General features: G+C 45.2%; 1 protein-coding gene across 1 annotated transcript in view; it reads right to left on the bottom strand.

Annotated features, from left to right (window-relative positions):
* LOC123665857 overlaps nt 1–27483 on the bottom strand; it is a 75188-nt gene that overhangs the window by 22509 nt on the left and 25196 nt on the right. Inside the window, exons 18-36 of the mRNA XM_045600092.1 lie at nt 27081–27237; nt 25041–25125; nt 24237–24357; nt 23836–23900; nt 21683–21771; nt 20041–20287; nt 18948–19068; nt 17888–18013; nt 15806–15900; nt 10689–13657; nt 9669–9748; nt 8580–8675; nt 7843–7911; nt 7341–7499; nt 6387–6485; nt 5824–6084; nt 4982–5127; nt 4110–4260; nt 3741–3888 (exon numbers count right to left, since the gene is read on the bottom strand). Coding sequence (XP_045456048.1) covers nt 3741–3888; nt 4110–4260; nt 4982–5127; nt 5824–6084; nt 6387–6485; nt 7341–7499; nt 7843–7911; nt 8580–8675; nt 9669–9748; nt 10689–13657; nt 15806–15900; nt 17888–18013; nt 18948–19068; nt 20041–20287; nt 21683–21771; nt 23836–23900; nt 24237–24357; nt 25041–25125; nt 27081–27237 — 5284 coding nt within the window. The remainder of the gene's footprint in view (nt 1–3740; nt 3889–4109; nt 4261–4981; nt 5128–5823; nt 6085–6386; nt 6486–7340; nt 7500–7842; nt 7912–8579; nt 8676–9668; nt 9749–10688; nt 13658–15805; nt 15901–17887; nt 18014–18947; nt 19069–20040; nt 20288–21682; nt 21772–23835; nt 23901–24236; nt 24358–25040; nt 25126–27080; nt 27238–27483) is intronic.

Genomic DNA, 27483 nt, shown 5'->3' with positions numbered 1-27483 from the left:
CGGGTGGTAGGGGTCTTTGGACTCCCGCGGACCAAAACCAGACGATGCGCTCCGGGTACCGCTCTGGCCACCAGAGTGGACCTGTGAGCGCAGGTGTGTTGGGACGGAGGTGCGGAGGTGTGTGTGGCACTGAGACGGCGCGGTGACGTGGGGGTCGGTTCTTCCTTCCCCCACGCGGAGGACGGGGTGGGTGGGCTCGCTCGCCCGCCCTAAGGCGTGCGAAAGTGCGCTCTTGCGCCGTGGTCGCGGTCAGCCTGTGTGTGGGGGCCGCGGCCGCCGCCGCCGCACTAGACACTCCGCCGCACCAGACACTCCGCCGCACTAGACACTCCGCCGCACTAGACACTCCGCCGCACCAGACACTCCGCCGCACCAGACACTCCGCCGCACTAGACACTCCGCCGCACCAGACACTCCGCCGCACTAGACACTCCGCCGCACCAGACACTCCGCCGCACCAGACACTCCGCCGCACCAGACACTCCGCCGCACCAGACACTCCGCCGCACTAGACACTCCGCCGCACCAGACACTCCGCCGCACTAGACACTCCGCCGCACTACTCTCCGCCGCACCACACTCGCCGCACTAGACACTCACCGCGCCTCCGCGCCGCGGCGGCCGCGCGCGCCTCCGCCAGCAGGCGCTCGGCGCGCACGCGCGCCCCGTGCGCGGCAGCCCGCTGCGCCTGCGCCGCCGCACTAGACACTCCGCCGCACCAGACACTCCGCCGCACCAGACACTCGCCGCACTAGACACTCACCGCGCCTCCGCGCCGCGGCGGCCCGCTGCGCCTGCGCCGCCGCCGCACTAGACACTCGCCGCACTACTCTCCGCCGCACCAGACACTCGCCGCACTACTCTCCGCCGCACCACACTCGCCGCACTAGACACTCACCGCGCCTCCGCGCCGCGGCGGCCGCGCGCGCCTCCGCCAGCAGGCGCTCGGCGCGCACGCGCGCCCCGTGCGCGGCGGCCCGCTGCGCCTGCGCCGCCGCCGCACTAGACACTCGCCGCACTACTCTCCGCCGCACCAGACACTCGCCGCACTACTCTCCGCCGCACCACACTCGCCGCACTAGACACTCCGCCGCACCAGACACTCCGCCGCACCAGACACTCGCCGCACTAGACACTCACCGCGCCTCCGCGCCGCGGCGGCCCGCTGCGCCTGCGCCGCCGCCGCACTAGACACTCGCCGCACTACTCTCCGCCGCACCAGACACTCGCCGCACTACTCTCCGCCGCACCACACTCGCCGCACTAGACACTCACCGCGCCTCCGCGCCGCGGCGGCCGCGCGCGCCTCCGCCAGCAGGCGCTCGGCGCGCACGCGCGCCCCGTGCGCGGCGGCCCGCTGCGCCTGCGCCGCCGCCGCACTAGACACTCGCCGCACTACTCTCCGCCGCACCAGACACTCGCCGCACTACTCTCCGCCGCACCACACTCGCCGCACTAGACACTCACCGCGCCTCCGCGCCGCGGCGGCCGCGCGCGCCTCCGCCAGCAGGCGCTCGGCGCGCACGCGCGCCCCGTGCGCGGCGGCCCGCTGCGCCTGCGCCGCCGCCGCACTAGACACTCGCCGCACTACTCTCCGCCGCACCAGACACTCGCCGCACTACTCTCCGCCGCACCACACTCGCCGCACTAGACACTCACCGCGCCTCCGCGCCGCGGCGGCCGCGCGCGCCTCCGCCAGCAGGCGCTCGGCGCGCACGCGCGCCCCGTGCGCGGCGGCCCGCTGCGCCTGCGCCGCCGCCGCACTAGACACTCGCCGCACTACTCTCCGCCGCACCAGACACTCGCCGCACTACTCTCCGCCGCACCACACTCGCCGCACTAGACACTCACCGCGCCTCCGCGCCGCGGCGGCCGCGCGCGCCTCCGCCAGCAGGCGCTCGGCGCGCACGCGCGCCCCGTGCGCGGCGGCCCGCTGCGCCTGCGCCGCCGCCGCACTAGACACTCGCCGCACTACTCTCCGCCGCACCAGACACTCGCCGCACTACTCTCCGCCGCACCACACTCGCCGCACTAGACACTCACCGCGCCTCCGCGCCGCGGCGGCCGCGCGCGCCTCCGCCAGCAGGCGCTCGGCGCGCACGCGCGCCCCGTGCGCGGCGGCCCGCTGCGCCTGCGCCGCCGCCGCACTAGACACTCGCCGCACTACTCTCCGCCGCACCAGACACTCGCCGCACTACTCTCCGCCGCACCACACTCGCCGCACTAGACACTCACCGCGCCTCCGCGCCGCGGCGGCCGCGCGCGCCTCCGCCAGCAGGCGCTCGGCGCGCACGCGCGCCCCGTGCGCGGCGGCCCGCTGCGCCTGCGCCGCCGCCGCACTAGACACTCGCCGCACTACTCTCCGCCGCACCAGACACTCGCCGCACTACTCTCCGCCGCACCACACTCGCCGCACTAGACACTCACCGCGCCTCCGCGCCGCGGCGGCCGCGCGCGCCTCCGCCAGCAGGCGCTCGGCGCGCACGCGCGCCCCGTGCGCGGCGGCCCGCTGCGCCTGCGCCGCCGCCGCACTAGACACTCGCCGCACTACTCTCCGCCGCACCAGACACTCGCCGCACTACTCTCCGCCGCACCACACTCGCCGCACTAGACACTCACCGCGCCTCCGCGCCGCGGCGGCCGCGCGCGCCTCCGCCAGCAGGCGCTCGGCGCGCACGCGCGCCCCGTGCGCGGCGGCCCGCTGCGCCTGCGCCGCCGCCGCACTAGACACTCGCCGCACTACTCTCCGCCGCACCAGACACTCGCCGCACTACTCTCCGCCGCACCACACTCGCCGCACTAGACACTCACCGCGCCTCCGCGCCGCGGCGGCCGCGCGCGCCTCCGCCAGCAGGCGCTCGGCGCGCACGCGCGCCCCGTGCGCGGCGGCCCGCTGCGCCTGCGCCGCCGCCGCACTAGACACTCGCCGCACTACTCTCCGCCGCACCAGACACTCGCCGCACTACTCTCCGCCGCACCACACTCGCCGCACTAGACACTCACCGCGCCTCCGCGCCGCGGCGGCCGCGCGCGCCTCCGCCAGCAGGCGCTCGGCGCGCACGCGCGCCCCGTGCGCGGCGGCCCGCTGCGCCTGCGCCGCCGCCGCACTAGACACTCGCCGCACTACTCTCCGCCGCACCAGACACTCGCCGCACTACTCTCCGCCGCACCACACTCGCCGCACTAGACACTCACCGCGCCTCCGCGCCGCGGCGGCCGCGCGCGCCTCCGCCAGCAGGCGCTCGGCGCGCACGCGCGCCCCGTGCGCGGCGGCCCGCTGCGCCTGCGCCGCCGCCGCACTAGACACTCGCCGCACTACTCTCCGCCGCACCAGACACTCGCCGCACTACTCTCCGCCGCACCACACTCGCCGCACTAGACACTCACCGCGCCTCCGCGCCGCGGCGGCCGCGCGCGCCTCCGCCAGCAGGCGCTCGGCGCGCACGCGCGCCCCGTGCGCGGCGGCCCGCTGCGCCTGCGCCGCCGCCGCACTAGACACTCGCCGCACTACTCTCCGCCGCACCAGACACTCGCCGCACTACTCTCCGCCGCACCACACTCGCCGCACTAGACACTCACCGCGCCTCCGCGCCGCGGCGGCCGCGCGCGCCTCCGCCAGCAGGCGCTCGGCGCGCACGCGCGCCCCGTGCGCGGCGGCCCGCTGCGCCTGCGCCGCCGCCGCACTAGACACTCGCCGCACTACTCTCCGCCGCACCACACTCGCCGCACTAGACACTCACCGCGCCTCCGCGCCGCGGCGGCCGCGCGCGCCTCCGCCAGCAGGCGCTCGGCGCGCACGCGCGCCCCGTGCGCGGCGGCCCGCTGCGCCTGCGCCGCCGCCAGCTCGCGCCCCACCGCCTGCAGCCGCTCCTCCAGTCGGGACTCCATCTGCGGGGCACAGTTCCCGATGTGACGATATAAAATATTTAAATATATCACAAATCACAAAAAAAAAATGTGGCCGTTGGCGTACTTCGTATTGGTAACGAAAAAAAAAAATAGAAAAAAAAAACGTAGCCCCGCTATCCCTATATATGATATCCCCTTACCATCAAAGGACCGAACGCTTTGTAAAAAAGGCAATAATAATAACTGTCTATCCCACTCACCCTCTTAGCCTTTTGGCGCTGCTTCTTAGCCCTTTTCTTCCCGCGGTCTACGTGTCGCGCTGGACCCTCGATGTACTGCAAGAGCGCGTCAAGGTCTCGAGGGTCTTCAGCTCTGTTGTTGCACCCACCTCGACCACGCCAACAAGAACCTCTGCAAATAGATATTTTAGATGATGAGTTGGCGCAAGCAATGGTCACTATACTACATGTTGCACTTGCGGTCACGGGTTCTATCCCCGGACGCGACAAACATTTGTATAGGTCATATAGATCCCAACACAGGAGTAAGCCCATTGTTGAGTCTAAGACAAATATGGAGTTTGAGTCTAGTTTAAAATGAATAATCTATACAAATAAATAAAATTGGAGTGTCTGCTTTTAATATTAAAATAACCGCCTTTTTCTAAATGCATATGGATACACACACAGATAAACGGTACATATACCAAAATAACTTTTTTTACAATTTTTGTTTGTCTGTCTGTCTTTTTGTTTGTTCCGGTTAATCTCTGAAGCGGCTGGACCGATTTTGACGGGACTTTCATTGACGGGACTTTCAATGGCAGATAGCTGATGTAGTAACGAGTAACTTAGGCTACTTTTACACTTTTTTCATTTTGTTAAATTCCACAGGGACGAAGTCGCGGGCACAGCTAATAATATATAATCTATTTATTAGCAGAAATGCTACTCAAAAGTGACCTGCTATAAAGGAGATGAAAATCAGGCATGACACACAAACTAGATAGATTAACGAGTGACCTTAATATTTTCTTTTTAACAATTTTTTGCAAGCTTGATTTACCAATCGTTAAAAAAGTATTGGAAATTCCTCACATACAGAACCATAGTCACTTAATTAATAATATTACCCAGAACAGCCAGAGCTAGTTGAGAAGACGCTCGTATCTCGACTCGATATCGACACTGTGTTCTGTTGTTGCCGACTCTGCCGCATCTGCTGTTGTTGTTGCATCTGCATCTGTTGCTGTTGTTGTTGTTGATGTTGTTGCATCTGCTGTTGTTGTTGAATCTGCTGCTGCTGTTGTTGTTGTTGCATCTGTTGTTGTTGTAGCTGTTGTTGTTGTTGCAACTGCATTTGATGCTGTCGAAGCAACGCGTCGTGCCTTTGTTGCTGTTCAATTTTAAATATTTATAATATATATTTTACGAGGTTATTCAAGCTGTTTTAATAGTGTTTATATAGCTATTTAGTATAATTTTTTACAGTCGTATAATATTTAAGAATAATTATGTTTTTAAGGAAACACAATTTTTTAAAGGAGAAGAATATACATTCAAACCAAGAAACAATTTATCATCATCATCATCACAGCAGCCTTTCGCAGTCCACTACTAGACATAGGCCTCCACAAGTTCACGCCAAAATGGCGTGAACTCATGTGTTTTGCCCATAGTCACCACGCTGGGCAGGCGGGTTGGTGACCGCAGGGCTGGCTTTGTCGCACCGAAGACGCTGCTGCCTGTCTTCGGCCTGTGTATTTCAAAGCCAGCAGTTCGATGGTTATCCCGCCATCGGTCGGCTTTTTAAGTTCCAAGGTAGTAGTGGAACTGTGTTATCCCTTAGTCGCCTCTTACGACACCCACGGGAAGAGAGGGGATGGCTATATTCTTCGATGCCGTAACCACACAGCATTTTATACTACTATATAATACTAATAGTTTTCTTTAAAATATTTTGGAAACAACAAACCTGTTGTTGTCTTATCTGTTGTTGCTGCTGAGGAGTCAAAGTCGGTTTGTTGTGTATCGGCAGATCGTATATAGGTTCAGGTTTCTTTTGTTGGTGTTGTGTTTGCTGTTGTTGTTGGTTTTGTTGTTGTTGTTGTTGTTGTTGTGGTTGTGGTTGTGGTTGTTGTTGTTGTTGTTGCTGCTGCTGGTGTTGTTGTTTTTGTTGTTGTTGCTGCTGCTGCATCTGCTGTTGCATTTGCGCTTGCTGCTGTTGTTTGAGTTGCTGGAATTTAAAGAAAAATAATAAGTATTGGTGTACTTATATATTGCAATTTACATACCAAAAGCAACGTTAATCGATGTCTATGATGACAGCTGTGACCAAGACGGCTTGACGTGCATCCTGAGGTTAGGTTTTATGTATATTATCGATTATGGTCTGCCAGATTTAAATAATCCTTATTTTTATATCCACTCTCAAATACTGTACAGTCAGGAGTTTGTGTAACGGTGTTTGTGGTCTCATTCCTCTGAAGCGCTTGAAATTGAAACAGGACCCACACCACTAAGCCGTTATATACATACCTGTATTCGTATCTGCTCCATAGCGCTCGCATTGACTTTCCCCTCGGCTTTGACCGCAGTTGGAGCGTTCACTTGCGCTGGAACTGAACGTTGAAGAGCCTAGAAATAGTAAAAGTTTGTGTGTCAGCTCCCATACATTAACTCCTTAATCCTAAATAACGAATCACGTGATATCAATACATGTAATAAAAGTGTAACGGATCGCTGTCTATACATGGAAAATATATGAGAAAAAATATTGTTAGGACCTTTATCAACGCAAATAGCACCTAAAACAATGATCGTTAGAATTTTTTATCTGTTTATCTAATTGTCTGTGCGTTTGTGCAAACTAATCTCAGAAAATTAATAAATAAATAAAAATGTCAATCAGTCCATACTTAAAAAGAATTATGCCCATTTAAAGAATCACGTTGAACATGATGTAAATACCCAAACGATGGTGTAAATAAACTAAAAGATATATTCAAAAAATGCCGTCCAAAGTCACCAATTAACGCGGACGAAGTTGCGGGCACAGCTAGTTTCACTGTCACTATTGACACTTTTGAGTCCACGGACTTACCGCTGATGGATCCGTGACAATGTCGACGGTATATTGCGAGTTTCAGAAGTGTGTTTGCTAGCAAACGAAAAGAACCTGCTTCAATTAAAATCGAATACTCAAAATGTAGTCATCAGATCTCAATCAAATTAAATGCAACCACATGACAAGCATCAGCTTTCGATTAAGAATTATTAAAATCGATATATGCAGTGAAAAGTTATGTGGTAAACAACGTAGGTCGACAAAAAAGTAGTCAAGTTACTATACCCATTATTAGATATAACTCGAAAAGTACTGCGTAGATTAAATCATAGAAATATGTCGAATTACTTGACGACGTAATTGAAATCGTTTTTTTTTTTTTCGTTTGCAGGTAAAAAAATTATCCGAAGTAAATATTTTTTTACCTTAGGTTTATTTTCCGGTTTCTCTGTGACGACCATCTTGGCCATTTTTTCAGCTAGCTGTTTCTGCTGGTTCTCGATGGCTTGCCGCTTCTGTTGCGCCTGCGCAGGAGTCAATGTTGGGGGGAGAGACTTGGGGAGGGCCTGAGAAGCGGGGAGAAGTTAAATAAATAAGGCCAACTGGAGAAGTACCTCGACGTTACGGAAGATCGGATCGATCGATCGGATCGGAAGATCGGATCAGCTAAATGATACTACTTTCAAGCTGTGTTGTGTTCCTGTGTGGCTAAGGTGGCCAGAGCTCCTGGGGAGGTGGGGGGAGATTGGAGGGTCGGCAACACGTTTGCGACGTTTCCGGTGCTGCAGACGTCTATAAGCTACGGTAATCGCTTACCATCAGGTGAGCCGTACGCTCGTTCTTCTTGCTTTTCGCAAGAAAAGACGACCGTGTGTGCATATTTTATTACAATGGTTTATTAGTTTTAACAGTTTTAGTGGTACTCACGGGGGGTGTGGAGGCCTGCGACTGCGGGGGCTGCGGGGGCGCGCGCTCCGGCGGGGACTCCACCTCGCCCTGGAACCACATCACAACTGTTACTCAGGGTACGTCTATACTAATATTATAAAGCTCAAAACTTTGAACGCGCTAATCTTAGGCTACTGGCTCGAATTGAAAAATACTTTTTGTATCGGATATATATATATATATATATATCTGACAACCATAGGCTATTTTTTCCCTCAATCTAACGCGTGGGAAACTTCAGGACACAGCTAGTAATATAAAAGATGAATTCAGGTTGAGGAAGGTTGTCTGGTAGACGCTTTTTTAAGCGTCAAGCAATAAAACCGCCTTCGCGCACTTTTTGCGTATGTTTTGTATTTTCTATATATCATCATTATCATTACAGCCTATACAGTTCACAGCTGGACATAGGCCTCCACAAATTTACGCCAAAAATAACGTAAACTGAGTGAAGTAAGTAACTAAGAACAAGGGTTCCTACGGTGGGGTCAATTTCGACCCTTCGGGGGTTAAAAAGCTTTATCAGGCGGTCTTCGATATAATATAGATTTTAATGTTTTCAAAGTTTTTAAATTAGAAATTTAGTATTTAGTATCACTAAGAAAACGAACTGGGGGCGTTCGATGTATCAGTTCATTTTGGAAAAGAGTTCTCAAGTCCAAAATAGTTTTCAGAATGGCTATTTTAGAGTGTTATTTAGATAAATATATACATACGTTCGTTTTACATTTCTGCTTCTTCTTATTGAGTATCGATCTCAACCTCTCTCTCGTTTCGTTGAAGTTGCGCGGAACTGGGGTCGTTAGCGGCGGCTGTAACGTGACATACAACATTAATACGCTAAGGTTAAGATATTTGCCTACCTTTTTAGAAAAATACCTCACAATTACTCCACATAAATTATATACCCTATTTTATATTATGTACCCATGTATGAAGGGAATAATGAAAGGGGACGAAGCGAAAGAAGTATGTAAGGATCGTAGCAAATGGAAGGAAGGGGTCTCTGCCTACCCCTACGGGAAAGAGGCGTTATTATATGTATGTATGTATGTATGTAAATTATATATCATTTTATAGATAATTGCTCATTCTACTGGCATCCAAAACTCAAAAATTTATTATTGCTTGTGTTTTTATAAATTAATTTATTAAAATCTAATATATAAAATTCTCGTGTCGCGGTGTTTGTAGTTAAACTCCTCCGAAACGGCTTGACTGATTCTCATGAAATTTTGTGTGCATATTGGGTAGGTCTAAGAATCGAACATCTATTTTTCGTCCCTCTAAATGTTAAGGGTAGTCCACCGATAATTTTTTTTTAAATTTTAGATAAATTATTTATTCTTTATTTTATTATGATTTGGCGTTGAAAAATACATACAACCCTAAATTTTTACTTTCCTACCACCAACTCCTATTTTTAAATAGCGTTTAGCGGCAAGACAACGTTTGCCGAGTCAGCTAGTATGTATGTATGTATGTATGTATATATATATATGTATGTATATATATATATATATATATATATATGATGGAGATAGGGTACAACAGGAAATATCCTGCGTAATATCTGGACCAGGCCGACTGGGCAAGTACCTCGACCTTACAGAAGATTACAGCTAAATAATACTGCTTTCAAGCAGTGCTATGTTCCTGTGAGTAAGATAAAGCTTTTGGACAGGATCGGCGGTATGATCGGAAACGCGCTTGCGATGCTTCTGGCGTTGCAGGCGTCTTTGGGCTACGTAAATCGTTTACCGTCAGGTGAACCGTACATTTGTTTGTTCTGAAGTGATACTCACCGCTAGTCCGAAGACAGTGCAGTAGCAACAGTTGCAGGGCTGGTCGGCGGCGCCCTCACCCACACAAGCGCCGTGCCCCACTGGGGGTAAAGTTTCTATTACTAACTTATCTTATCATCCGCCAACCCGCATTGGAGCAGCGTGGTGGATTAAGCTCTGAACCTTCTTCTACATGGGGAAAGAGGCCTATTCCCAGTAGTGGGATATTACAGGCTGAAGCGTAAGACATATCCTCTTCGATTCCCGCTCGGGATGGATATTCGTATTTGTACAAATATTTCTTTCCGTCTGTTCGTCTGTCCTAGTGGGTCTCCCCACCGTGCCTCGGAGAGCACGTTAAGCCGTCGGTTCCTAGTGTTATCTTATAAACCTGATAATTCATCTATTTTACTTTGGCTTTGAAATTTAATATTGAGATCAAATGTTGTTGTATTTTATCTCATGTAAGCAGTGTTTATTGTTTGTTACCAATAAAATTTATTTTATTTTATTACTATTTTTCATGCAGCTTGATCTCTCTTAATACGTCTTACCTTTAATTTTTTTATCTACGGGTCTAAGTTAACGATGAGTTGTTTTTAATATTTATATATCATTACAGCCTATACAGTCCACTGCTGGACATAGGCCTCCACAAGTTTACGCCAAAAATAACGTGAACTCATGTGTTTTGCCCATAGTCACCACGCTGGGCAGGCGGGTTGGTGACCGCAGTACTGGCTTTGTCGCACCGAAGACGCTGCTGCCCGTCTTCGGCCTGTGTTTTTCAAAGCCAGCAGTTGGATGGTTATCCCGCCATCGGTCGGCTTCTTAAGTTCCAAGGTGGTTGTGGAACCTTGTTATCCCTTAGTCGCCTCTTACGACACCCACGGGAAGAGAGGGGGTGGCTAAATTCTTTAGTGCCGTAGCCACACAGCACGGCAGTACATTATATAATTAGACTTAAAAAAAATCTTTTGAATTGTCATTGTACAGTTTAAAATTAAATTAAAATTAGTATTGAGATATGATTTAAGAAACATCTAGAATCTAGACCAAAACAGTTAGTCATAAATGTAAACGTCCATACAAATGTATACAGGTACAAATGATAAATCAACTCACCTTTACAAACATGCTGCTGATGGTTACCGTTCTCACAGCCCTTCGGGGGCTGCTTTTGCTTCTGCATGACCTTCTTCTCCTTCTTCTTGTCCTCTTGAAGCTTCTTATCATCGTCGCACTTCACTACATCACCGGGACACACAGACGACACATCTGAATTCTTACACGAATCACAAACACAGTCATTCGTCCATTTGCAGTTGTTTTTGGGTGTATCGCAAGCGTCGCTTTCAGATTTCGTCTGTCCGTTTCTCGACATATTCCTAAAGGCGACCGCGTTTAAAGTTTGTTTAGCATTTCTCAACGCTTGGGCGGAATATTTAGCTAAAAGTTCCGGGTTCTGGGAACCGATGACTGATAGAGGAGTTTTGTCCTTATCGATTTCTAATTCTTCTACTTTCATACATTCTTCTGCGTCCTCTTCTAGAAGTTTCGCGTCGATACTAGAACATATAGATATGACGTGTTTTTTATAGGTTTCAGGAACGGGCAGTCCTTGGGTTATGTAGGATTTTATCGCGTAAAAACTATCTAAAAGTGATTTATCGCCCTTTGACGTCAATATCGCTTCACACTTCGCTAAAAGTGCGTAGCTCTTGCATTTCTTATCGTCGTCATCGTTATTTGCCGGTAATTCCTCCTTCTTGACCGGTTTCGGGGGTTCTTGATTGGTTTTCTTGACTATTCTTACGTTTGCTTTACCAATTATCTTACTGAGACCTTTAGCTGCTACGATTTCCGCTTCACTGGCCTGTGTTTGTATGACTTTCGTCGGGGGCGCCATTTTCGAAAACGATTCCCTTAAAGTGTCCTCTAACTGCTCCAGCCTGTACAGCATCACTAGCCATTCATCACCCGTCAAACCTTTTTTGGGCAGCGTTTCCATATACTGCCTGTTGGTTTCTTTCAAGCGATTCATGAAGTAATCCTTTTTTCTATCATTCGACAACGTCGAAAAGTCTGGCGCGTTGTCCAATTTCCTGACCTCTAGACCCGTAAGTTCCTGTATAACGTTGATAGCGATTTCCGGGTCTAGGAATATCCAGCTAACTAGCTCCTGCGACTCCGCGCAACGTTTCACAACGTCCAAATACTTAAACTTTAAACTTTTCACAGCTGATTTCTTATCGTCGGACATTTTCGACAATTTCACTATTAGCAAGTCTAGCGTGTTACCAGCAAACGTGCTCAGTAACTTTGTGATTTGTTTCAGAGTTTCCTTCGAAGCTGAACACCCTTCTGTATCCGATTCGTCGTTACTTCGATTCAATTCATCGATTTTTTCAATAATCTTGTCACTTTCGCTATTACACTGTTTCGAAGCTAAGTCCTGTATCGACGAATAGAACTTATCTAACATAACTTCTATTTCATTCTCTAATATATCGATAGGTATGCTCTTAAGCTTAGTAGCTACGTTGTGTTTCCAGGAATTAAACCTAGATTTGACTATATCTCTCAACTCAGTCATACTTAAAGCGTCCTTAACAGAATTATCGAATAGATTGGAGGCTTTCGAATACATTTCAGAATTAAGACTATTACGCGGTAAAAATAGCAATTCCTTACCTTCCTCTAAAAACTTGGATAGTTCTGGACTCTTATTCTGTTTGAGGTAATCGAAAGCCTTATTAATAACTACTTGAGCGGGCGTAGAAAATAGGAAATCCTTAAACTCATCGTTATTCTTATTTTTCATAAGATTCTGCAGATCCTTTTCGTCCTTCAATATTTCCGTGATACCCTCAAATTGGAACACGTCGTCGTCGGCTCTAATTCTACGATTAATTTTTCTCTTGGCAGTGTTTTTCGTTACTTTTATATTGTCTCGTTTCGAAAGCTTCAATTCCCGTATCTGCTTCAACGTTTCCGGCGTCAATTGGGCGTCATTGTTCACATCCGGCAAGCTATTCATAATAGACGCGAATTCCGGAAGTTCGAAGCTGGCGTTCGCGAACTCAGACAACTTCGAAGCTATTTCCGGCATATTAGCTAGAGTTTGAGGCATATTTTCTACTAATTCGGATAACTTTGACATTGCAACGTTCATATCTATTGGATCGTCTGCGTCCATTTTTTCTAGAAATTCCGCGGAATTCTTATCTAGGGTTAACATGACTTCGACGATCTGCTCCATAGTCGGAGGCTCGTGAACATCCCGTTTCTTCTCATCTTTATTATACGAATTGATTATATTCTGGCATTCCTCCATTGCTTTCTTAATTTTCAAACCGAATGTCACATATTTTAACACATCAACGTCCTTGTCTTCATTATTATCTATTTCGCTAGCATCCTCATCATTAGCTCTGGCGTTTATATCACTAGCTTGTGATTGAAAATCTAACACTTTATCTTCTTTGTTAAAAATTTTATTAACGGCTATGATTCTTTGTGACTTATGCGAGTAAACTGGCGGTCCGGAGGTCGTCGGAGACATTTCTTGCAACGGTGGACTGACCGAATCTAGATATTTAACATCTTTCTCCGGCTCGTACTCCTCTTTACCATCCGGACTATTTAACGCGAAATTGGCAAACTTAGCTAGACACTCTTTCATTTCCTTACAAATAGTGTCCGTCTCTTTCTCGCCTACTATTGTTTCCGTATCGCTTATATTATCTTCCTTGTCTAACGGGAACGCTTCAGGCGGTTCCGCTTCGGATTTGCTATCTATTTCTTTGTAGGGAGACTTTATATCTGGCTGGAGGGGGGCCTTACTTTTGAGTAGTTGGAGGATTTTGTGAGGTTTATTTATTGCTTGGGATAGTTGGGGTTTGAGCTTTCGTTTCGGTGCGGACGCCATTTTCTGTAGCTTCGGGCTGAGGTTGCGCCGCTTACGCTTCGGAAGGTCATCTATAACCTTTACGTTTGCGTCCGGCAAGCTAGAAACAAAATTAATATTACTTTACATATCCTTAAAGCATGTTTCTTTAATTCTTTTTTAACAGACTTGATCGAATCATCGCTGTCACTTTTCTTAAATAAATTACAAAAATGGCGTGCATAAAGTTATTAGACAGGGTAGGCAGTCAAAAAAAAATATGAACAGCCACACTGCACCTACTTTCTCGCAATTTTTTCCTAATTTATTTTAATTTTGTTTGGAATAGAGGCTTTTAGATAATTTCAAGAACAGACAAGTAAATTATTGGACACGTAAAGTGCATTTAGACTTATGATAATGCAGGCATACAAATACACGTACAGCAACCAACTAATATTTATCAAACAAATTAGATACTGGATAGACTGTGACCTCATAAGGCCGGCACTCTGATAATTTCGTTTGAGTCAAACATGGGAAATCATTGATAAGACTATTAATTAGTTACGATTGTATGCTTAATGAAAGTACTTGTTTATTTATTAATAAATGAAAAATTATAACGTCATTGTTATATTATTTATCGTCATTGTTATATTATTATTAAATTGATACGACTGAAGAATTTTTAAATTATCCGTAAAATCGAACGTGTTGAATTTGGATGAACTATTTACTTTCATCAAACACACGTCTCCGTTAACTTACTCATCACTAACATATTAATATTTTCACTAATAACATGAACGCACAAACGAAAAATTCAAAGCGAATTATTACTATTACGAAATTAATCTGTAGAATGTTGGGATTACGCGACCGTGTCAAAAGTCATAATTATTAGTACAAACGGTATCAAATTCAAGACAATTTAATTTGACAGGTTATTCTTAGGCAGTGCCTAATTTCGTTGTTAAACCGACCAATTTTAAACACACGATACTTTGTTCGTATTCCATATGACGCGCGCGACATTATAAAATTGTAGGATTGCATAATGTCTTACTGTCATTGCTAACATTTGTTACGCGAATATAGGCAGAAGTTTCATAAAAGGCCCGTCGTCGATTCGCGCGAAGCGCTGATATCGCATATATGTATTACGGCGGGTTTTTTAGTTGAAGCGGATTTAAATTGAATTACGGTTTATGTACGATTTTTATTTTTGTGTTACCCACAATTAGGAATTCTAAACATTTTTGAATATCATATCACATGGCGCCACGGTTCGCTTAAAACCGAAAGTAAAAATCATCATATCAAAAGTTTCGCTCTGGCGAGTATATCGTTCCATAGCTTAATTGGCTAGAGCGTCGACACGGTATGTCGAAGACGCGGGTTCGAATCCCGCTGGAGCGGTCAATTTTTGATATGATATTCAAAAATGTTTAGAATTCCTAATTGTGGGTAACACAAAAATAAAAATCGTACATATTAAAAATAGCATGGTGTCGTCTCCTGTCAAAGATTTTCATTGTAATATGAAACTTTGAATAGTTACGAGTCTCTGTAAAGAACTCACTATAGACGGCGCCACGGTTCGCTTAAAACCGAAAGTAAAAATCATCATATCAAAAGTTTCGCTCTGGCGAGTATATCGTTCCATAGCTTAATTGGCTAGAGCGTCGACACGGTATGTCGAAGACGCGGGTTCGAATCCCGCTGGAGCGGTCAATTTTTGATATGATATTCAAAAATGTTTAGAATTCCTAATTGTGGGTAACACAAAAATAAAAATCGTACATATTAAAAATAGCATGGTGTCGTCTCCTGTCAAAGATTTTCATTGTAATATGAAACTTTGAATAGTTACGAGTCTCTGTAAAGAACTCACTATAGACGGCGCCACGGTTCGCTTAAAACCGAAAGTAAAAATCATCATATCAAAAGTTTCGCTCTGGCGAGTATATCGTTCCATAGCTTAATTGGCTAGAGCGTCGACACGGTATGTCGAAGACGCGGGTTCGAATCCCGCTGGTTACGGTTTATGTCTTTTTTAAAAATATGTAATGTTCATGTTTTATATATCATTTTTAGTAACATGACAAGGTAGGCAGTGCCTTTCTGCCTCTATGGAATGCACGCTACGGAATTAGAAAGCCTTTCTAAGTTCTTACTACAAATAGACAATTTAGATACAGTTAATCTTAGTGCACCTTTACGTTTGAGGCGTTTATTTTAGATTACTATTAAGTTAACTCATTACCTCTCCCTTTCCTGACGCAGCTGGTCTTCGAGCCACATCCTCAAGCGATGGTAGTACAACTGCTGATCGCGCATGTGCATTACCTTACGTCGTACCTGCGAAATTTATTTATACACATAAATAAAAAGTAATCACCGAAATAAAGAAAATGCATAATTTCCGAACGACTGGACTTTTTTCTAACTTCACAAAATTATCTGTATTTGTTATTTTCAGAATAAGAGACAGTTAAAAAGAAATGGATATATATTTATGGAAAAAGAATTTGGCGGAACGAAGTTCGCCGGGTCAATAAGGATTAAACAAATTACAAGGGTTATGGATTCTATGCTTACCTCCGTCTTGGTGTTATTATTGTAACATAAAAATTATTCCGTCACCCACTACGTACTACGCTACTAATATAAAGAGGTCAAAAGGCCTTTTAGCCAAAGCCTCTTTCTAATTGCTTTTTTTTACATGACTACAGTATTCTTCCACATACACAAAATCACGCGATAATACTCGTAGTGTTATAACAATAAAATACTGACCCTTTTTAATGCAAAAATGGTAGTAAACAAGCGTATGGTCCACCTGGTAACCTATAGGCGCCTGGAATACCGGAAATATTGCGATCGTATTGCAGTGAGCCTCATTAAGAGATCTCGAGCGCCTAGTGCGAGTTTTGTTCACAGAAACGTGCCAGAAACGCGTTTATACGTGAAGATTACTTTGTATTGGAATTTAAACAGTACAGCCTAGACGATAAAGAATAGAATACGATACAACAGATACACCGCCATCTAGCGGCAAACGCGAGAACTAGATTGTAATGCTTATCCCTTCATTCCTTATTCCGAATTTCCCATACACAATGAAGTTAAAATTTACGCCCGTTATTGCGAGGCGGATTAAGCAAAGCTCGCACTAGGCACTCTGCCCACTTTACTCACTGTTGACTTTACAGGAACACAACACTATATTCTATTTTTTTGAAAGAGTCTTATTTAGTAAATAAATATGGTTTATTTCCAACCACAGACAATAGAGTAATATTGTAAGTATAGTAAAGTGTTACAAAGAACAAATGAATGAACAATGTTAATAAGCCATAGACGAAAGTAAAATTGATTTTATGTTCAAATATTTAACGATACTATATTGCTAAAATTATTGCAAAACCTGATAATATATTGAATATTTTTGCTAAGAATTAGTAGAGGTGCAGAATTACGAAAAAAAGATAAAAATCGAGTATCTTTATAAAAGACAACAAATTTATATTTCGTTTATGTAAAATGGTCGGTAAAAAAGACGTCATAAATAAAATTTACAACAAACTAGCGCCTGTGTCTAGAAAATAAAAGTCGACCCTATTAGTATTATTGTCACATTATGTGTATTCACTATAAATATAGAACCTTGCGCCGACAGCTCACTCTCTGTAACATCTAAACAAAAGGATTGATAACACTGTTGCTCACGTAGCTCTCGTTGGGTAATCCTAAGCCTCATACTAAAGTCCCACAAAATTTTCCTGCGAACTACAATAAACTTTTATGCCAATGCAAAATGTTCAGGGTAAAATTAATATTCAGAAATATTCAAATTATAAAATAAAACCTTTACAATTAACATTTACAAACATAATAACAAATCGCTTAACGGCAATATTGTTTTATAACTTACTAACAAATTATGATTCGTGAAAATTTAAAAGATAAGTAAAAAACATGGCCTATTTTATCGCTCATGCTGCTCATTCTCTTATACTCATTCACCTCCAAAAATATTATTACCACATCCCTATTTGCGTCATAAAAAAAGATATTAAAACGTCATATTCTAAAAAATATTAATTATCTGCACGCTCGAAATCCATATTTTAATAATTTTTATGTACTTAAAATGTGTTGTGAAACTGCGAAAAAAAAAACGTGAATTACGATTGACAGGGGTTTGTTTATCGAATAAGACTCTTCCACAAAAAAAAAAAAAAAAAAACAGAATATAGTCGAGAGCAGCACTATGGCAGTGATCTGTTACGGATAACGCGACGTGCTGGTCCAGGCTAGCCCTGGCCCGAGGCGCAGCGCGTACCTCCTTGAAGCGCTGCAGGTGGTACTCGGGGCACAGCGGGCGGCACGGCGCGCGCGCGGGCGCGGGCGGCGGCGAGCCGGGCGGCGGCGGCGCCGGCGCGCGCCCGCCCGCCAGCCGCGCGCACACCTGCGGCACACAGCGCTACCACTCACCACTCCACCACTCGACCACTCCACCGCCGCTCGGCGGGGCGGAGGAGGGGGTCTAACTCTACTCGACCGCCATCGCCAGCTCTAACCCTCGTCCGGAGACACGCGCTCCCGGGGAGGGGGGGGGTGCGCTCGGCGTGGTGGAGGAAGGGGTCTAAGGAAATACTTTCGCAAGTAAGGGGGAGGGAGGGACAGAAGAGGATCTACGGAGATACGTACATAAGTGGGATGGAAGTTTTTACGTGACAATGAGAGGAAGGGATCTGAGGAGATACATTCGAAGATGAGGGGAATCGAGGGTCTTTGTTTATCGTGACGAGATGTTATAACGTCGAAGTGGGGTCTTTGCTTGGGATGACGATATGTGACAACGAGAAGGGGGCCTTCGCGAATCAAAAGAAATGTGACATTCGAAATTCATTACTTTTTTTCTCATTAAGACTTTTTCATGAGTGTAGATAGTCAAAGAGGCAACAGTTGTGACGTAAATATTTGCTAGGTACGTCATTAAAAGCATGAATTAGGGTAAAAAAAGGGTAGAGGCGGGGTTAAAAATGATAAAGTTTCGGGTGACGTATTGTATGGACGGCCTCTAAGGTTAGTGACATAATGGTCCGTGATGTGGTACAATGTGGTAATATACTTTACAATAAACTTAACACCGTATAACACCTACATGACCCCTCATTCGAAGAAACGCAGTTAGCAGACGAACAGCTGGTACAAACACATCATTTTTACTCAAGTACATAGAAAAAATATAAGGATAATTTTCAGTCGTAAATACAGTATTCTGAAAAATTAGAAAGGTAAATCCTAAGTCTACTGTACTTGCTATACTTGTAAATGCTACTATACTTAACAAATTATTACAGACGATACGTAGTCTACTGTACTAGTCCAGTACTCACAGTGGAAAGTCTCTTCTGCTTCCGATACAGCTGCAACTGCCTCCGGTGGACATCGGGAAGTCTGCGGTACATCGCCATTAGCTTTCGGTCTACTTCCGACAAACCGGCGTGTACACGGCGTCTGAAAGACAGACATACATAACTTTTATTATAGTATTACTAGAATTACTAGACGACTGGGCAAACTTTGTTGAACAAAAATTAAAAAATATATATACGGTCAAATCGAGTAACCTCCTCTTTTTTGAAGTCGGTTAAAAAAAGTAGGTTTTCTGCTCGAGAAATTTGTCTTTACACGAGACTGGGGCCCAATACTGCTAATATTCTTTTGAAGCTATCATCATGCCTCACAACATATCCGGTGTTAAGATCAATCGATTCACAGGGTGCTGAGAATACAATTTTTACTGATTTTCAGTATTTTCGATTCATTAGGAAACCTTAATACATAAAAATCTGAAACTTGCAGCATCAGAGTATCTTATGAGTACCAATACTTCCTAAAATTATGTGTCCGATATCTTTCTGTGCCTATCGGTATTCTTATCGTCCCATGACCTTTAAATTGGATCACATAACACACACCACCTTTCGATTTGAAAAAGAATATTCGAAATCGGTTCACTCAGTCATAAATTAGTCATATTGAGATAACATACATAAAAAAAAAAATTCAATCGAATTGAGAACCTCCTCCTTTGGAAGTCGGTTCAAACAGTACACAGTGCGTACATAAAAGGATTTTATCCGATCGTTACCAACAATAAACAAGATTGACTATGTATGTATAATATGTAGTCATACTCTTCACTGAGGTAGGGCACAGCAGGAATTTCCTGCTCAAAATATGGAGCAGCCCGACTGGGGGAGTACCTCGACCTTACATCACAGCTAAATAATACTGTTTTCAAGCAGTATTGTGTTCTTGTTGGTGAGTAAGGTGACCAGAGCTCCTGGGGGGATTGGGGATTGGGTCGGCAACGCGCTTGCGATGCTTCTGGTGTTGCAGGCGTCTATAAGCTACGGTAATCGCTTACCATCAGGTGAGCCGTACGCTTGTTTGCCGACCTTGTGACATAAAAAAAAAACTCACCTCGCGTCCCTATCCGTCCATCGATCGCAGTGTCTCAACACGCGGTCCATGAGTCTCTCGATGGCTGCGATGGATCTCATCAAGCGTCGGACGGACCGGCACAGCCTCCCACCACCAGACCCCGATGATGACGACGGCGACCCGTCGGAGTCTGAACCTGGGGATGACAATGGGGATGAGTCCTCCCGTGACCATGGTAGCTGTGAAGTATCTGAAACGTAGGACGTGTAAAAAAACCTAATAAATCGATATAAAATCCGAAAAAGTTGTTTCATTATAATGACAACATTAAATAATAATCATGATATACCTTTTTAAAATCCTTGTAGTGTGCCCTTCAATTTGATACCCATATTGTAGTATTCGAGAAACAAAATTTTTTTTCATTAAGTACAATGGCTTCGCGCAGCCGCCATGTTTGATTTTTTTTAATATCACCTATCTAAGAACACTTGGGCACTAAGACGAACCTAACGATACCTCAGTGGTTCTGGAAATATGAGGTAGTAAAGAATATTACATACAAACATACATACATACATACAAGATACGCGCGAAAAACATAACCCTTCCTTGGCAGTCGGGTAATTATAAAGGATAATTAGGAAAATTCCTAATAGAAGTAACCATGTTTATCTAAAATCTTATATATAATGGATAACTTATTAAAGTTACTTATTAACTTCAGAGTTTCTTGCCGATTGTTCTCTGCAGAATCTACATTCCGAATCGGTGGTAGCCTTTACTTTTATATATAATAATCACTTTTAACCTTTAATTCGTAAAATGACGATTCGAAAGTGCTTTTGAAGCCTATTTGAATAAGTTATTTTTGATTTTGATTTTACGCCTGATAGCGATCGTTACTCATAGTTGGGAATATATCCGCCAACCCGCATTGGAGCAGCGTGGTGGATTAAGCTCTGATCCTTCCCCTACATGGAGAAAGAGGCCTATGCCCAGTAGTGGGATATTACAGGCTGAAGCGAATGATTTTGATTTTGACACTTGGTACATACATTACCTAAATTTGTAATGTACCTAATGTTGATATTTTTGCTACCTTAAGTTGTTGTTTTTTGTAAATTTTATTTCATTGTTTTGCTAGTGATTTCAACCGATCTGCGCTAATGGTATGATATGATATGGGAGCAACAAAAGCCGAAATAGCTATTTTCAGAATTTTTGTTTGTTATTATTCTCGATATCACATAACTTTTGATGCACGAAAAAATACTTGCTATTTTTTATGTATTAATGTCTTAACAAACTCAAGTATAAGTTTCATGTGAACACACTCGACTAGAAAGTGCCTCGCAATTTCAACCGAACCGTTCTTCAATTAGAGAAAAAAGCTAACTAACATGCCTATAGCATTCTTCAGTAATTATATTTTTTACAACTAGGTCGGTAAACAAGCCTACGGCTAACCTGAGGGTAAGCGATTACCGTAGCTTATAGACGTCTGCAACAACAGATGCATCGCAAGCGCGTTGCCGACCCTATTCCCATTCAGTTCCCATATATTCGGTTCGATAAAATCCAAAACTTTATTTTTTTTTCATATTTTACTGCTCTCTACCAAAGCACGGCAATATAATCCCACTCATATTATATAAACTTTTACAAATGTATCACTTACTGTCATCGAGGTCGTCGGTGAAGTTGGAGTCACTCAGGTCCAAGCCGGAGTTCGATTTGCTCATGTGATCCTCAAAGTTATCGGGAGGCCTGTAATGTAAATATAATTTTAATTATAACATATATATTATCCGTTGGTTCCCTGGGAAAGGGGACGGGCGCTTTTGTGGGACGCAACCTGCGTTGACACACTTGCTCCGTCTCATGTCAGGGAAACAGCCTTAAAAGCGGGAGCCGCAGCGGAAAAAGCTGAAACGACTAAACGGCACAAATATTCGTCACTAATTCCAAATTACATCTTTGTGCCGTTTGCAGTCGAAACACTTGGACCTTGGAGTAGCAGTGCTAAAAATTTTTTAAATGATATAACACCTCGCCTTATTGCCTCCACTGGTGACAAGAGGGCTGGTGCATTTTTTGCCCAGAGAATCGGCATAGCGATTCAACGGGGAAATGCTGCCAGCATTCTTGGCACAATTCCACGCGGACATGATTTATACCAAAACTATCTGTAAATATTTAGTTCTTAAGTTGTGAATTGTAATTATGTGGAAGTTCGGTGGAAGTTGGACGTTGGACGTTGGAAGTTGGACGTTGGAAGTTGGACGTTGGAAGTTGGACGTTGGAAGTTGGACGTTGGAAGTTGGACGTTGGAAGTTGGACGTTGGAAGTTGGAAGTTGGACGTTGGAAGTTGGACGTTGGACGTTGGACGTTGGACGTTGGAAGTTGGAAGTTGGACGTTGGAAGTTTGACGTTGGACGTTGGAAGAAGAAGAAGAAGAAATTTTTTCTTTCCACTTATATTCACATGTATAATGCATTATTTATATAGCGTCATATTTTATATTAGTATATAATATCATGTGTACTTTAGTTTTATTACTATAGAAAAACAGTGCACTGTAAAACTATTAATTGTTTTTGCTGCACTGATTATCACATAAATTGTATAATATATTTTTCTGTAAGTAGTAGTATAGAAGTACATTCTATTTTTTTGGAAGAGTCTTATTTGGTAAACCTCTGTCAATACGCATTTACCCTCACTTTCTCAACACATTAGCTTACAGAAATTTGTAAAACTCCATTTACTATTTATTTCACTATACAAAAATCAATTTATCATTTTAAACACGTAAAAATAATTAAAATACGGATTTCGAGCGTACAGATAATTAATATTTTCAATTATGACATTTTAATATATTTTTTTATGACGCAAATAGGGATGTGATCATAATATTTTTGGAGGTGAATGAGTATAAGAGAATGAACAGCATAAGCGATAAAATAGGCCATGTTTTTTACTTATATTTTGAATTTTCACGAATCACAATTTGTTAGTAAGTTATAAAACAATATTACCGTAAAGCGATTTGTTATTATGTTTTAGATATTGTTTTTTTTTTTTTCGTTTTATTTATATTGAGCGTAAAAAATGCTGACAAAATATTATAAATGTCAATCTTTTATAGTAAAGTGTATATTGTAAAGGTTTTATTTTATATTATGAATATTTCTGAATATTAATTTCACCCTGAACATTTTTAACGCTATCCCATATAATATAAAAGTATAGCACTTAGCATTGGCATAAAAGTTTATTGTAGTTCACAGGAAAATTTTGTGGGACTTTAGTATGAGCTTAGGATTACCCAACGAGAGCTACGTGAGCAACAGTGTTATCAATCCTTTTGTTTAGATGTTACAGAGAGTGAGCTGTCGGCGCAAGGTTTTATATTTATAGTGAATACACATAATGTGACAATAATACTAATAGGGTCGACTTTTATTTTCTAGACACAGGCGGCCCTAGTTTGCTGTAAATTTTATTTATGACGTCTTTTTTATCGACCATTTTACATAAACGAAATATAAATTTGTCGCCTTTGTCGCTGCTCGATTAATATTTTTTTTTTTTGCTCGTAATTCTGTACCTCTACTCTTAGCAAAAATATTCAATATATTATTAGGTTTTACATAAAATGAATTTTACTTTCGTCTATGGCTTATTAATATTATTCATTCATTTGCTCTTTGTGTTACTTTACTATACTTACAATATTACTCTATTGTCTGTGGTCGGAAGTACGCCATATTTGTTTACTATTTAAGACTCTTCCAAAAAAAAAATAGAATATACAATTAACTCACTTGGCCCCAGTACCGTCTCCTTGTTGCAAATCCCTGCTTGAACTATCCGTTATTGAATCTATCGCCTGTAAGAATAGATACACATGTTTATCGTACACACATCGAACACAATCGTGCCTAAGTTAACAATAACTTAATTAACTGTTTTAAATGAATGTTATTTTGAATTTTTTTAATTAAACCACGTACGCTACAAACAATTTATAATAATAATAATTTTCTTTATTTCAGGTAACAATTGACACATAAAACAATTCTTCTTAAACAATTCTTATAACACAAACACAATTATTTAAAATAATAAAACAACATCTATTGATGAATTAACGTTATACAAGTAGATATCAGACGAGACATTAAACTAAGACACGTATGCTCCATAACATTTACAAGATGTATACACAAAAAACATCTATCAAAATGGGTTCAGTACATAGTTTATTGCTATCACATACCTTATCCAACACTTCCTTGGACCCGTTGAACTCGTTCACAGCTTGCATCATACCAAAGAAGGAAATTCTGAAAAACAAAAAATAAGAAAATAAGTAATGGTCATTATTATTCCGAACACAGACCCTTAATATGACAATACCGCTATTTCTAAAGTTCCACAAAATGCCCATAAAACCTACATATCAATAAAATCTTTAAAATAAAAGAAAACTATAAGAAATGAAGAACAGAAGAACTTTTGTTGTTGTTTTCATTTTTGTCAACAATATCTCCATAATACCAATTTTGTTAACTTTAGGGAAACCTGTTATTGGCTATATTATTTGTTATATGCTTTATGATAAGAATAATATATAAGAAGCTGTTGGTTTTCTGAATAAATAAATAATTTATAATTAAATGCCTTTATCTTTTGAAACTTTCTGTATATATATATGCCACGATTGACGTTTTAAGACAATCAGACAGATGCAAAATTAAATAAAAATCATATTATAGCATTGATTATACAGTCTGTTACAAAATTAATTAAAAAAATAAATGTACAGAATCAGATCTGGTACAGCATTATTGGGCAAAACACAACGACACAAAACACATGAGTTCACGTTATTTTTGGCGTAAACTTGTGGAGGAGGCCTATGTCAGCAGTGGACTGTATAGGCTGTAATGATGATGATGACAGCATTATTTACCACTGCAAATTCCCATTCTATGTAAAGTTATCACAAATTTTGTAGTTTCCGTACCTTAACAGCTGTTTCCGTTGTTGAGCACAGAGCGTTCTTGGAGTGAGACAGTCACAGCGGTGTTTGTAACCGGACCAGGCACTTACTGGAACAACATAAGAAAATATACTACGTAAATAAAATTCGAGTGTCTGTTTGTAATATTAGAATAGCCGTTTTTTACTATATGCATGTGGATGTACACACCGTACATATACCAAAATAACATTTCTTATAATTTTTGTCTGTCTGTTTATCTCTCTGTTTGTCCCTGCTTATCTTGGAAACGGCTGGATCGATTTTGACGGGACTTTCACTGGCAGATATAGCTGATGTAATAAGGAGTAACTTAGCCTACTTTTAATTTAGTTTTTTAGAATACGGACTGAATAATATCTAATTATTTTGTTAAATTCAACGCGCCAGAAGTTTTCCATTCTTTTTTACTCTTTGAAAAATATTTTTGTTTTTTTAAATTTTTTATATACAACCCAAAAAGCTATGATTTTTCAAAAAAAAATTGTTAATTTCAAATACCCATAACTTTTTCAAAAATTGACCTTTTGGTATCTTTTTTTTTTGTTTTTAAATGAATTTTTATAAAAAGTTGACAAAAAAATGTAACATGATCAACTACTATAAAACAACAGCTATGAAAGTATCGCCTTGTTTTGAATAAAATCGTTATTCCTGCTAATCCCAATAAACCGATTTTTTTTTTTCAACTTATTTTTTTTTTCTACCTTCAAAAATGTTTTTTTTTCTTTCACGAACTTTTTATATAATAAAATAAATACAATTCAACGATTTTAAGGTATTATATTCTCAATTTATAGTCTTCGGCCAGGCAGCGCGCCGCCTCGCTCCACACGGCGCCGGGGACCAGCTCCACCTGTGCCGGCCAGTAGCGTACGTACGGTCGTGAGGCGCCGTGCGCGCCGCCATGTGCGCGAGGCGCTCGCTGGTGGAGCGGCGCTGGTGCGGCGCCAGGCAGCGCGCCGCCTCGCTCCACACGGCGCCGGGGACCAGCTCCACCTGTGCCGGCCAGTAGCGTACGTACGGTCGTGAGGCGCCGTGCGCGCCGCCATGTGCGCGAGGCGCTCGCTGGTGGAGCGGCGCTGGTGCGGCGCCAGGCAGCGCGCCGCCTCGCTCCACACGGCGCCGGGGACCAGCTCCACCTGTGCCGGCCAGTAGCGTACGTACGGTCGTGAGGCGCCGTGCGCGCCGCCATGTGCGCGAGGCGCTCGCTGGTGGAGCGGCGCTGGTGCGGCGCCAGGCAGCGCGCCGCCTCGCTCCACACGGCGCCGGGGACCAGCTCCACCTGTGCCGGCCAGTAGCGTACGTACGGTCGTGAGGCGCCGTGCGCGCCGCCATGTGCGCGAGGCGCTCGCTGGTGGAGCGGCGCTGGTGCGGCGCCAGGCAGCGCGCCGCCTCGCTCCACACGGCGCCGGGGACCAGCTCCACCTGTGCCGGCCAGTAGCGTACGTACGGTCGTGAGGCGCCGTGCGCGCCGCCATGTGCGCGAGGCGCTCGCTGGTGGAGCGGCGCTGGTGCGGCGCCAGGCAGCGCGCCGCCTCGCTCCACACGGCGCCGGGGACCAGCTCCACCTGTGCCGGCCAGTAGCGTACGTACGGTCGTGAGGCGCCGTGCGCGCCGCCATGTGCGCGAGGCGCTCGCTGGTGGAGCGGCGCTGGTGCGGCGCCAGGCAGCGCGCCGCCTCGCTCCACACGGCGCCGGGGACCAGCTCCACCTGTGCCGGCCAGTAGCGTACGTACGGTCGTGAGGCGCCGTGCGCGCCGCCATGTGCGCGAGGCGCTCGCTGGTGGAGCGGCGCTGGTGCGGCGCCAGGCAGCGCGCCGCCTCGCTCCACACGGCGCCGGGGACCAGCTCCACCTGTGCCGGCCAGTAGCGTACGTACGGTCGTGAGGCGCCGTGCGCGCCGCCATGTGCGCGAGGCGCTCGCTGGTGGAGCGGCGCTGGTGCGGCGCCAGGCAGCGCGCCGCCTCGCTCCACACGGCGCCGGGGACCAGCTCCACCTGTGCCGGCCAGTAGCGTACGTACGGTCGTGAGGCGCCGTGCGCGCCGCCATGTGCGCGAGGCGCTCGCTGGTGGAGCGGCGCTGGTGCGGCGCCAGGCAGCGCGCCAGGCGCGCCCGCGCCGCCTCGCTCCACGCGGCGCCGGCCCGCGGGCCCGCGCCCTCCTCCGGAACCATCTCCACCTGTGCCCACAGAATTAATTAAAAACTACTTTATTACTTTCTCACAAGTGTTCGTTACAAATTGAATTGATAGAATTCATATGATTACAAAATGCGCAGAGGAGAGTGGAGGAGAGAGGGCGAGAGAGAGAGAGAGAGGGAGAGATGGAGAAAGAGGAGAGAGGGGGTGATTGAGAGGGAGAGGGAGAGGGTGAGGAGGGTAGGGGGAGGGGGGGGGGAGATAAGGGATAGGGACGGCAACGCGTT

The sequence above is a fragment of the Melitaea cinxia genome, chromosome 25 (assembly GCF_905220565.1).
Source record: "Melitaea cinxia chromosome 25, ilMelCinx1.1, whole genome shotgun sequence".
Classification (NCBI taxonomy): domain Eukaryota; kingdom Metazoa; phylum Arthropoda; class Insecta; order Lepidoptera; family Nymphalidae; genus Melitaea; species Melitaea cinxia.
This window is presented reverse-complemented; position numbering and strand designations above follow the sequence as displayed.